The 13690-nt window shown below is 43.6% G+C and overlaps 1 protein-coding gene across 1 annotated transcript; it reads left to right on the forward strand.

Annotated features, from left to right (window-relative positions):
- Positions 1-334: 334 nt before the first annotated feature.
- LOC132388574 (N-acetyllactosaminide beta-1,3-N-acetylglucosaminyltransferase 3-like) lies at positions 335-1492 on the forward strand. Its single transcript, XM_059960948.1, has one exon. It carries the CDS (start codon positions 335-337, stop codon positions 1490-1492), a length of 1158 nt encoding a protein of 385 aa, XP_059816931.1.
- Positions 1493-13690: the final 12198 nt, after the last annotated feature.

Below are 13690 nucleotides of genomic sequence, written 5' to 3' on the forward strand. Positions count from 1 at the left end.
TAATGAGAGCTGTGAAGCGAGGTGGAATACAGCCTTTTGAATCATATATCTTTAATGCTCAGAAAGAAACTATGCGATTTTCAGTGTAATGACAGAGATGGTATCCTATAGGTAGATTTGTTTTTCTGCTGGGATGGAATGCTTCAGGTCAACTAAACTTACAGCAGCGTGTAGGGCCCTGTCTATCCCTTACCTCACCACCTTTTTGGGGGTCAATATTACAAAGCATTAGTGAACATCATTACAGCTTAAACTTCTCATTGTTCTCAAGCATCATGTAAATGTAAAGTTTTCGTTGAATTAATCCATATTTCTTCTCTATTTCAGGTGAAATATGAGAAGACATCGGCGATTCCATGAGAAAGTAGTGCTGGGTGTTCTGATTATTCTGGGATTGTTCTTCATGTTCTGGGATAATGTCCGACGTCGAGAGACTGGTGATGTTGCAGAAACTGTTCATCGCAAAGATCTGCCCAAGGTTGTTACAGCTGATGCAACTAGATCAGTGCTCAAGCCAAAGTGCCACGCGAACACGACATTGCTGCACCTGTCCTCATTTCATCAAGAGAACGAGCACATTAAAAACTTCTTGTTGTATAAACACTGTCGAGAATTTGACATGATTGAAAATGTCCCAGATAAATGTGGTGGTCGAGAAGGATCTCACAATGTCTTCCTGCTCCTGGTGATCAAATCTGACCCTTTCAACCAGGATCGGCGGGAAGTGGTCAGGAAGACCTGGGGCAAAGAACGCGAATTCAATGGGGTCCTAATTAAGAGAGTATTTATCTCTGGTGTCTCTCCTGACCAAAAAGAAAGCAGGAAATTGAATCAGCTGTTAGCCATGGAAAACAGAGAACACAGAGATGTTCTACAATGGGATTTCTTGGATACCTTTTTCAACCTCACCCTCAAACAATACAAGTTGCTGCAGTGGGTCAGTGAATATTGCCCCAGTGCTAAGTTCATCTTCAATGGAGATGATGATGTCTTTGCCAATACCGATAACATGGTTGATTATTTGCTAGGCATGAAGGTTCTCCAACACCTGTTTGTGGGCCATCTCATTTATGGGGTTGGGCCTATTCGCGAGAAGTGGAGCAAGTATTATGTGCCAGAAATAGTGACCACCATCAAGTCGTACCCACCATACGCTGGTGGAGGGGGGATACTTATGTCTGTGCATACAGCTCATATCATTTACCACATAGCCCAAGACCTTGAACTATTCCCCATTGATGACGTATTTTTGGGGATGTGTCTGGCCAAGGCTGGACTAGCCCCACGCTCCCATAGCGGATTCAGGATAGCTGGAATCAGTGTTCCTTCACCCCAAGATGAATCTTTCAATCCTTGCTATTACCGTGAGTTGCTGCTAGTGCACCGTTTTCGGCCTTTCGAACTGCTACTGATGTGGGATGCGGTGCATGATGCCAATCTGAAGTGTGCTCGTGCTCCCCAGAAGTCTGCATCCACGGAAAGGACCACATGAGTCATGAGAATGTAGCAACTGTTGGAATGGAATGCAGTTTGTGCACATGTGTTAATCAGTTGTTTACGCAATGTACGAAGGTTAATTCCTAAATTATATTGGATATATTAACTCATAGTGTCGGCGCCTTTCTACATTCTACAAATGTTTGAAACGCTATCAGGTGTCATCACTCAGCCTAATTATTACTGCACCCATAATGACTTCCAATATTGACAGAAGCATCACAATTTAAGTCAATTGTAAAGTTATTCCAAGTGGGCAGTCCTTGTTGCATTGCGTGCAGATAGGTACAACATGTTCACTTGGGGCATTTGTATAATAAGGCACAAATAAAATTTTTAGTAACAGTTATATCTGTGTATTTTTTTCTTGCCGTTTCTTACATGCCCCTTGCAAAATGTGAAAGAGACAAATGCATTTCTTGGACTGGAACTGTGAGAACAACAAAGAATCTAGATCTGAAATTGTCTCAGGGTTGGAGGAATGGAGAAACTTATGGTCATTACTTCTGTACTCAAATGTCAGCCTGCACTGTGTCTGTGTAACTACATATCAAATAAAAGCACACACGCAGGAGATGGCTTGAACTGGAGTATTTACATTGAGAGAAGGAAAGAGATCAATGAACATGTGGGGACAACAGATCAATATGCATACATAGACGGCAGTCCATATGTAGTGCGAAGGGGAGTGGCATTAGATTTGGCAGGTGTCTTGTCTAAGACAATGTACTCGGTTGCCAGTGTCATGTTGCTGGTATTGACACGGTCATCACTGAGAGATAAGCCCGGTAGCTTTCACTAGTGGCCAACCTGGACATCGGAAATCTGGAGAGGAGGGGACTTCAATAAGGCTCACTGTCCGAGGGGCAATAGAGCAATCGGTGACCAATCAACTAGTGGCCAATCGTCATTTGGGATTGATTAGTAAGAGCAAATTAAAGGAAGGTGGGGCAAACCCAATGGCCGTCTTCTGAGTAGAAATATAGAAAACCTACAGTACAATATGGGCCTCTCGGCCCTCAGAACTGAGCCGAACATGTCCCTACCTTAGAACTACCTAGGCTTTACCCACAGCCCTCTTTTTCAAAGCATGTGACCATCCAGGAGACTCTTAAAAGACCCTATCTTTTCCGCCTCCACCACCGCCGCCGGCAGCTCATTCCACGCACTCACATCTCTCTGTGTAAAAAAAAAAAAATACCCCTGAAATCTCCTCTGTATTACTTCCCAGCACCTTAAACTATGCACTCTCATTCTAGCCATTTCAGCCCTGGGGAAAGTCTCTGACTGTCCACACGATCAAGGCCTCTCATCATCTTGTACACCTCTATCAGGCGACCTCTCATCCTCCATCGCTCCAAGGAGAAAAGGCCGAGTTCACTCAAACTATTCTCATAAGGCATGCTCCCCAATTCAGACAACATCCTTGTAAATCTCCTCTGCACCCTTTCTACGGTTTCCATGTCCTTCCTGTAGTGAGGCAACTATAACTGAGCACAGTACTCCAAGTGGGATCGGACCAGGGTCCTATATAGATGCAACATTGCCACTCAGCTCTTATACTCAATCCCACAATTGGTGAAGGCTAATGCACTATATGCCAACTTAACCACAGAGTCAACCTGTGTAGCAGCTTTGTGTGTTCATTGGACTCGGACCCAGATCCTTCTGATCCTCCGCACTGCCAAAAGTTTTGCCTTTAATGCCATATTCTGCCATCATAGTGTAGGGACTGCGGTCTGCAGTCAGGTACTCAGGATCACTCAGCATAATGTTGCACGAACATTATTAGCAAAACACTCCGACACAAGACGGGTTTCATTTTGTTACAGACAGAAATGCCAGTTTGGTACTACAAGTAAATTGCATTTCCACATCAGTGGAGAAGTGTGCTGACACCCCTCGCTGTCTGTAAAAGCTGTGACGAGATGCTGAGGTGTATTCAATATGGACTGTGCCTTTAAAAAGAGAGAGAGTTGGTGTACATCGATTCAGAGAGAGAGAGAGAGAGACAGAGCACGGAGCAGCTCGTGAGTCGCCATGGTTACGTAAGGGCGGGGCTATATAATGGGCAGCTGGCGTTCAGCATGTTTGGGATATATTCAAGGTCAGCCTGCTTTTCACACTTTTCACACAGACACACGGAAGACACGGACAGAAATACAGAGGAAATAGACACTGGATGAACGTTCAGTGCCCAGGAAAGGGTGGGTTTTGATCGCAGTGTCGGAAAGGGGTGGCCGGTGGAATGTTATCGGTGCGTTTAACCTTTGATAACTTTACTGCGTGAAGGCGGTACTCTTTTGTGTGATCATAAAACTTTAACAGGACTTCGGAATGCAACTGAACGATCAACGACATCAGCTTACTTGGAAAACAAATCACCTCTCTCTCTCTCTCTCCTCAATTCTACTCTTAATATCGCGAAATGAACTGACGTCATTCCTATACCATCGTAAGACTGTATCATTTACCACCTAAGCTGAAGATGTTTGAGGTTTTATATTTACACGCTTACATATGCATAAACTCTGCTAATCTGTTTGGTTTATCTGGTTTTATATTACGAGATTACGTGGATACTGTTAAGTAGTGTTTTGTTTGTAACAATACCAGACTCCAGGTGTGTTCTATTTATGCTGGTTCTTTTAACCCGTTACGGGGTACGTAACAAAACCGTTCCAACCCCGACATCACACCGCATTTCTGTAAACCCCTTCGACACTTACAGCACTCGGCATCTCAGCAAAACCTCCATCATCCAGCCTGGTGCATTCAGACGACAGCAGACCCGAGAAAGATACCGTCGTGTCAGATTGAATGGCTCATTAAACACTGTTGGCCAGAAGAAACTACAGTCTGATCAAGGACAGGAAAGCAGTCAAACCAGTTTTCTCTGTTTCCCCCCATTTTGTGGACTATGAACTGTTTCTTGCATTGGAATAATTTAATCAGAGGAACTGAATGTGGACACAGGGAGCTTCAGGTAATGATCTGCTAAACCTGAGACCATTCTCAAACAAGTCGCCATTTGTTATGTGAAGGGCGTGGACTCTGAACTGATTCTTGACCCAGGGACAATCTAATCAGAGCAATAAACCAGAGACCATGCTCAGGGGAGTGGCTACTTGTTATATAAAATGCCAGACATATCAAAGAAGCAATCGGTAGTCTCGTCAGACTCTGTCTGGGTTGCCTCATTTAACTGGCTTGGACCAGTCAGGGTGTAAAGATACGAATACACAAGGCTGGGGTGGGCAGAGCCAGGTACAATATGTTGGTTGTAGCTCTGTACAATGATCAGTAACCATGTGACCCAGGTAGGTCAGGTGACCTTGAGCCAATGGTTTGGAAATCCAATGGTTCAATTAATGAGGAACAATATAAGATTCTGGAGCACCAAATATGCCAGGGTGATAATTCTCCAGCGGCCAGAGACCAACCATTGTCGAAAAGTAGTACCACACGGACACGTGGAGATCGGATACATGGGGATCGGAATAAGATGGGAGGCATTGACCGTGTGGATATTCAGAGGCTTTTTCCCAGGGCTGAAATGGTTGCCACAGGAGGACACATGTTGAAGGTGCTAGGGAGTCAGTACAGCGGAGGGATAAGTTTTTTTTTTTAACTCAGAGAGTGGTGAGTACGTGAAATAGGCTGCCGGCAACAGTGGTGGAGGCGGATTCGATTGGGTCTTTTTACGAGACTTTTGGATAGGTATATGAAGCTTAGAAAAATAGAGGGCTATAGGTATGCCTAGTCATTCCTAAGGTAGGGACATGTTCGGCACAACGTTGTGAGCCGAAAGCCCTGTATTGTGCTGTAGAATTTCTATGCTTTTTATGTTTCTATGGAAACATAAACGTAGACTCTTTACCGGGTAAAAACTTTTCTCTTAATTGACTGTTCATGGAGTGTCTGGGTTTCCAGTAGTGTGCACACAGGAAGATAGTGTGCAAATCTACGTGATTTTAGTAGAAATAATAAAATATACTTGTTGGTAAATACAGATTTTCTGTATTTCATTGATCATTGTTACAAGGAATGATTCTTGTCACGGTGGCATCCATCATTAACATTGCCCACTAACAGGACGTGCCCTCTACACAGTGTTACCATCGGGAAGGAGATACAGAAGCCTGAAAGCTCAGGCTCAGCGATTCAGGAACAGCGTTTTTCCCCGCTGCCACCTGTATCTCAGTTTTGTTTTCTCTATGTTTATTTATCCTGTATTTCATTGTACTGCTGCCGTAAAGTTAACAATTTTGCGACGTATGTCTGTGATATTAAATCTGGTTCTGATTCTTTAAGTGTACCTTTGAAACCTTTGATTCTGAATCAGATACAGGGGAGATGTGTTAGATCGAACTTACATTAGTCGAAAGCCTATCAGAACCTTATGTACTGTGCAGTAATATTCTGTGTTCTGTGCTCGATCGAGAGTACCGTATCTTGCTATAGTTAAGTAAGTCGATTAATTATTTAAAATTATTTAAATTAATTATTAATTAATTACACCTTGCTTTTCCAGACTACTCTCAATGCGTTGGATAATAAAGTGCAGGAGAATAAAAAAAAAAACAATAGACCATATATATATATATATATATATATATATTAGTACCGACCGCTGGATGATCTCGATAGCTTTGCTTGGAAGGGACTTGCCAACTATTATGTAATGATGAATTGTCCTCGGTGTTGAGACTATGCTGGTCATGGGGTATGAAGGGAAGTATCTGGACAAACAGGAACATTAACGATAGTCAGTATGGGCCAGTGCATAGTAGGTCATGTCTAACCAATCTCACAGAGCTTTAGGACGTAGTAACCAGGAATGGTGTTGACAGCAAGGCAGTGGATGCGTCTGCAGGGACTTCAGCAAGGAATTTGCAAGATTTACACGGAAGGATGGTCGGGACGGTTCAGTCGCTTGGCTTTCACGATGAAGTAGTAAATTGGATTAGCCATTGGCTATGTTGGGGAAACTAGAGTGTGGTAATGGATGGTTGTCTCTCTGATTGGAGGCTAATGGAGAGAGGAGATCCGCAGGAATCGTTGCTGTGCCCGTTGTTACTTGTAATCTATATCCACGATCTCGATAATAATGTCGTTAATTAGATCAGCAAATTTGCCGATGACACCAACATTACGGATATAGTTGACAGCAAAGAAGACTACCGGAGTATGAGGCGGGATCTGGACCAATGGAAAAATGGCCTGAAAAATGGCAGATGGGATTTAGATCAGACAAGTGTTAGACGTTGCCCTTTGGGCGGACCAGCCAGGGTGGGTCTGACACAATGAGAAATAGGGCACTGAGGAGTACGACAGAGCAAACGAATCTGGGAATGCAGGTCCATAATTCAACGAAAGTTGCGGCACTGTTACACAAGGTCGTAAAAGAAACTTTTCGTACATTGGCCGTCATAGACCAAAGTACTGAGTACAGGAGCTGGGACGATATTTTGCTGCTGTTTAAGGCTTTATTGGGGCCTAATTTGGAATAGTGTGTGCAAGAAAGATTAAAATATGATTAAAATAATGCAGAAAAAATTACACGGCTAATGCCGGGACGGACTGAATGTTTTTAATTAAAAGGAAAGATTACACGTGTTAGCAGTTTATTCACGGGCGGGTAGAAGACTGAGGGGAGATTTGATAGAGGTATACAACATTATGAGGCGTATAGAGAGTGTAAATACAAGCGGGTTTTCTCCACTGATATCGGGCGAGAATACAACTGACGATCATGGGTGAAGTGTGAAATGTGAAATGTTTAAGGGAAACATGAGGGGGAAATTCTTCTGCCTGAGGGTGGTCAGAGTGTAGACAGAGCTGCCAACACAAATGGTAATTGAGATTCCGATGCCAATCTTTAAGAGATGTTTGGAGAGGTACATGGATGAGAGGGATATGGATGGCCACGGTCCGGGTGAGGTCGATGGCAGTAGGCAATTTAAATAATTCCTCACTGACCTGACGGGCTGGAGACCCTGTTTCTGTGCTGTAGTTTCCTATGGCTGTCTGACTGTGTATCTGGGTTAGAGCTTCAGCGTCACACAGCACCGACCGATCTAGAAAGTCGTTGATACTGTTCGATCCCTCTGTCCATGCAACACTGAAGTAATTTGGATGGTTATTCTGTATTCCCCAATTGCCTGCGATGGTTTTGAAGGGAGACAAGCGTGAGCCTGATTATTGCTTTGCCTTCGCTGCGTTTTTAGTTTGTGTAGTTTTGTGTGTTTCATTTATTATTGATTTCAGAGGGAGACACGGATTCCACATCGGCCATGTGGATTCAGGGTTAAATGGATCGGAATATGAGCATTTCTACACCCGATATGATAAAACCACGATTCAGAGGTAAATTGGCATTTGGATAAATTGGTGTGTACTTGAATTGTGAATTCGGATTGCCATTTTGGACGGCTGGTTCTTTTAATAAGCACCAGAAGCTGCTGCTGAGCACTTGGAAATGCTGGTTTCTAGTTGTAGGGCTCCATTGGAAAAGATGCTTTGAAGTCATTGTAGCATTTGCCCTATAATATGTAAATGACAGGTCAGTTTAGAAAACGCGCTGGTGCAGTCAATCACTCAGCGATTTGCTGGCATCTTCAGCCCTAATTCAATTAATTATCCAGGTGCTACGGTGTGATCAGATTAAATCGATTATTTCCTCAGCCCTGTTTCTGAGAGCACTGGTAACTGCAGACTCGCAATAGAGTTGTAAACTGCAGCAGAATTTCGACTCTGCATGAGGAACACGGCTGCGCTCTGTCTTCCAGCCAGAATTCACTCTGTCCACCACATCATCTGCCTTCTGTTAGGAGCCAATACTGAATCAACGTAGCCAGGTTTCCCTCGATCCCATGCCTCCTGACTTTCTGAATGAGTCTACTATGGGGAACTGATCAAACACCTGACCATAATTAATGCACCCACATCGACTGTCCTGGTTCATCCGTTAGTTTTATTTTCACTTTTAAATAATTCAATCCTACTCATTAATGACAACATGCCATGTTGTCTCTCCGCAGCCAGACTACATCTCTCCAAATACTCATAAGTTCCTCCTTCAATAATCCGCTCCAGTAGATTACCCACAACCGATGTAAGACTCCCTGGTCTATAATTCCAAAAATTATCCTTATTATCTTTCGTCAACAAATGAACAACATTTTCCACCCTCCAATCATCTAGTTCTACTTCCGTGGCCAGCGAAGGCACAAATATCCTGTCCAAAAGCGCAGCAATATTTTTTCTCGCCTTCCAAAATTACCTGGACTATATCACTTCCGGTATCGGGGAATCATCTATCGTAATGTTTTCCAAGTTTACAGCGCATCCTCTTTCTCACCGTCGGCAGGTTCTGGCATATCTGCCTTTTTACGCTGTGTTCACATTGATCAATGTATTCAGTGAGGAGCTTCACCGCCTCTTTGGACTCCAGACACAAGTTTTCCTCTTTTACCTCTGATCTGCCCACACTCTCTCCAGTCTCCTCCTGTTCTTCACAGTGCAACTCGTCAAGGATTTCTCAAATCCCCTCTATGTCTTTTAAGTCCATTGTTAAATTCCTTCCTGTCTACATTGTGACTCGCTGTAGCATTACCTGATCCTTTCTTCCTTTTCTGTAAGTATCGTTCTTTCTTCCTCTTGACGTGTTGTTCCAAATTTCTTCTATCCCAGGGTTACTTTACACTGTCATCCTTTCCCTGCGTCAGTGGGCCAAGCCTATACTGAACCCCGTGTCAGTGCTCCCTAAACAATCCCCACATATCTGTCGCGCAATACCCCGAGTGCATCATTTCCCAATTTACGTTCCTAAGCTCCTGCCAGGCAGCACCACAAATCGCTGACCCCCAATTAAATAGAACCCATGCTCCCTGGTCCTAACTGTGCAAGGTAAATGTCGGGAAGTTCTCCCTGTTGTTCTGAAATGCGGACCCGCAGAAAGATCTGTCACGACCCGTTTCCTTTTCTAATATCAGATCTGGTATGGAAAGTTCGCCAGTCAGCATTTCTTCTTATAGAGACATGAATCCTTCCTGAACACAACTGAGAGTTTATGCCTTTGCTAAACATTTTACCCTGAATAGGTGCCAAAGACTATTAGGGAAGTTGCAGTTGCCCGTGCCAATAACATGGCTCATGTCCAAGTTCCGCTCCCCGATCGGTTCCTTACTGTTCCCGTTGCGTTTTTTTTGTTGATCTTGTGGGCGGCTGTACAGAATACTCCAACTGGTGAGATCGCGCCCATTTCAAAAGGGAGAACAGAAACAGTGTTCGTCTCCCAGTCTATTAAAAAACGAACGCTCAACGTTGTCCTCCCTTTCTGCAGCTGTGATACTATCCCTGGTTTCCCATCGCACTCCCTTTACAATCTGTTACCTGACCCTGTCTATTTTGAAACATGTAAAACCCAGAAATTCATGAAGCCATCTCTGTCCTAGTGACAGTCGAGTGTCTGTGATAGTTTGGTACATAATTCAACCAATTTAACAATCACTCCAACAGCATTGAACGTGTGTATTGCTACCTACCTGAACTGTATGAGGCAAACCATCTTCCACCAATTTTGCAATTTCCGGATAACCAGGATGAATTCCGGATGAATTTATGACAAATTTCCCAAATCTGTTCATTGTAAAAGGACTTTATTTGAAAGCTCCGCTGAATTACCATTAGACACGGGCGTTATCTACACAGATGACCATTTAATGTAAACACATACTTCATTCCATTCCTCAGCTCTTCTCTGAATTTCCTCTGTGTCAGTGTATAGATACAGGTATTGGTGCACATGCTGAGAAATTGAAACATGAACCCAAGTTGTTGGAGGATGTATACCGAGGAACTCAAATATCTGTCCTCGTAAAAATAGTTTTGTGTTTGCCATTTCAGGGAATGGGCTACAGAGGGCATGCACAATAATATGAAATTAGCTGATATAGGAAACAACAAACTCATCGATTTTCTGCGTTTTTCCACCTCAGCATCTTTCTGATTGTCGCTGCTGTGCGGAAGCTTTCTGCGGACTCTATTTGCTACAACGATATGTCTTACGGTTAACCCGTTAAACACCAGGATTAAGCCGATTGGTAGAAATGGTGTTAAAATACTGTCCAGTAATTCGTATCCTCTCCACACGGGTGATGTAGCGTATTCATGTGTGCCGATGCACCGCCACGGCGTGTTGTCAATGATGACGTAAGGTTCAATGGAAAAGTAAAAAGGGACACATTTCCCGCAGCTGATGATAACCACCGTTGCTGTTCTCTCGGTGCAGTATCGCTCCCGCAACTTTCGGCAACATATTGCGATGAAGCGATCGAAGGTAAAACTGACCGTGAACCAAACAGAACAGTCCTGCGTCACAGCCGCAAATACAAGTTTCAGAGCGCATACCGGAGTGATGAGCAGGGATCTGGAATAAATGTAGATATTGTTGGTCTGTTCCACTAAAGCAGCAACGATAACCACCATCAGATCCGCTGTTGCCATTCTGACCAGGTAACTGGTGATGCATTTGGAGAGTCCGCATTTTCCAAGAGATAGGATCACAATCGCCGTTAAATTAACTAGAAGAAATTTGGAAACAAAATAAAAATATGGTCAGCAGCAACTCTCTGTATGCCTCCATGGGGGTGGTCTGTTTGGAACTGGAATGCGGGGGTCCAGTGTGTGCGGTCTCCGTCGCTGCACTCCGGCTGGAGGACAATGACGGATGTGAGTGTCAGTGGATTGGCGACCTTCCCACAGTTTAGAGCAAAGAATCTGAGATCCACGACTCACGGACCGGTGAATGGAAGATCGTAAACAAACAATTTCCATTATTAGGGGCGAAACAATTGAAGGGTTTGTTTGTAGTTTAGACAAAGTGGAATCAAAAGATACAAAACACAAATTATCATTTACTGACTTACAGAGCAACAGACCGACGTCTCGAAAATAGACTGGACCATCATTTAAATAAGCTACCACGTTGTTATAAGGTCGAAGTGTCTGCACTGATAGATACTCGGACCTAGAAAGCAGAGTCCAGCATCACTTCAGAAAACCTAGCGAGATGGAATTATGAAACAGTGACAATATCGGCACCAATGTAATTGACAAAAGAAGAAAACACTGCGATTAAAGTATGGAAATGGAAAGAAAACCATGAGATGCCTGAACCCTCCATTCCGGAAACACGGTTCAGCCGACGGTAGCATCTGTGCTCAGTTACAGTGCGGATACCGCAGCAGAGTAAAGACGGCACCATACATAAAGTGACCAGCTCCGGCATCTTACCGGGGACACCAACCGCTACAAGTGTGGGATAGAATATGCCCGCGATGTAGTAAATCGCCGGATATCCCATATTCCGTCAGAAGCAGCGTTCAGTAGTACGGAGCGTTTCAGCTGCTCAGATGGACTGGGGATCGGTTTAGCAGACTTTTACTGAGGAGAGAGCAATTCCACTGAGGCAATTAGCGTGGTGATCACGTCAGGGACATTAGTGACAACCAACTGCAAAAACACTTACATTAAACTATTTTTACTCACTGTTCCCGTGTCATTAATTTGACTCCTCACGGGACGTTGCAATCTATGTTCTTTAAAATAAAATATGATGTGAATTTTCCATGTTATTTTCCATGATTCCTGGCTTCAGGGATTTAAATAGTTTATTTTTTTAAATATCTGTGTTACTTTTAAAATTGGTAATCATCTTGAAGTCGATTTAAATTGTAACAGTCGACGGAGTGCATTTACTTCTGAAATTGAGGGAAGGAATTTGTTCTGGCTGGTGAAATGGAGAACATTTCTTTATTAAAGGGGAACTTCCGTTCATCTTTACTTTCATTTGTTCCAGTCATTCCGGGGGCTTGATTGATGAAAATCACAGTGACAGCTGACCTGTATTACAAATACACTGCACGTATATTCCTCCAAACACCGTAGAAGATCCACAGTGATATTCCAGAGACCTGTGATCAAAAAGGGAAACTGTCTTCGGGAAATTAGCAAGGGCTGTGGAGAATTTGAAGAACAATGTTTTCCTTCGCACACATGGGCCGTTTTATAGGAACCTGGCCTCTGCCAGTCAATGACCTGACCACCCCATACCCGTAACATGCGATACAGTCTATTTAACTTTAAAGATACTCACACCTGCCACGATTCCACCACCATTTCTCCATTCATTCTCTGTCTGAAAAAAAAGTAGCAAGTAGAAATCTGTGAACAATCCGCAGGTTCCCAGGCTGTTCTATTATTTTCCACGAAGTTTATTTTTTTCTCCTGATTTACTGTCAGGCATTTTGCCTTTCGAGCGTCACTATGTGTATGTGCAGAACAGCGGATGTGTTCAAGCTGTCAATTACACTTCTTCCCGCTCTTGCAGTGTGGTTCTTGCACCGATGAGCGGCCCTCGGTTTATTGGAGAGAGTCTCATCACTCCGTTTCCATCGTGGAAATCATACTAATGTGTGGCTCTTCGTTCATTCGAGAAAGTATGAACTGTCTTAAAATTTACCCACCGGAAAGCGAATCATCTATAACATTACCGGTTGAACTCCATCTGCAACTTTCCAGCGCTGTTCTGCATCCTGTCACTGTTCTGTTGCAATCTGTGACAACCTTCTATACTGTCCATAATTGCACCAACCTCCACATCATTGAAAATACAATAATCTATCCTTCCACCTCCTCATCCAAATCATTCATAAAAACATAAATGCCGAGAATCTCTGTAGGACACCTGTCAACAACATCCAGGGAGAAAACGCTCCATCCAAACTATTCTCCTGTGGGCGTCAGTTCTGAATCCATCAGCCAACTTTCCCTGGATACCAAACCTTCTGACGTTAAGCATGGTCCTATCAAGGATGGCTTTAACGTCTTGTTAAAATCCATTCATATCAGATCAATTATCCCCCACTTTATTTGCAGAAGACAACGTAACAAACACGTTCTCCCATCTGTTTCTCTCTTCTGTTGTCTCCGTCTTTAGGCAAGTGCGAAGATGTGACCTGTCCTCATCCTCTGGGTACAAACTGGAAGTGATTGCCCAGCTCATTGAGGGAGCAACTGCTCCTTCATCCACGTAACCTTCGATTGCCTGAAACATAGTTATGAGGAGTATCTCATCTCGGACCAGAGCATCCCATTGACAATATGTTTTCCGGAACTCAGCTACTAG

The sequence above is a fragment of the Hypanus sabinus genome, unplaced genomic scaffold, assembly GCF_030144855.1.
Source record: "Hypanus sabinus isolate sHypSab1 unplaced genomic scaffold, sHypSab1.hap1 scaffold_353, whole genome shotgun sequence".
Lineage (NCBI taxonomy): Eukaryota > Metazoa > Chordata > Chondrichthyes > Myliobatiformes > Dasyatidae > Hypanus > Hypanus sabinus.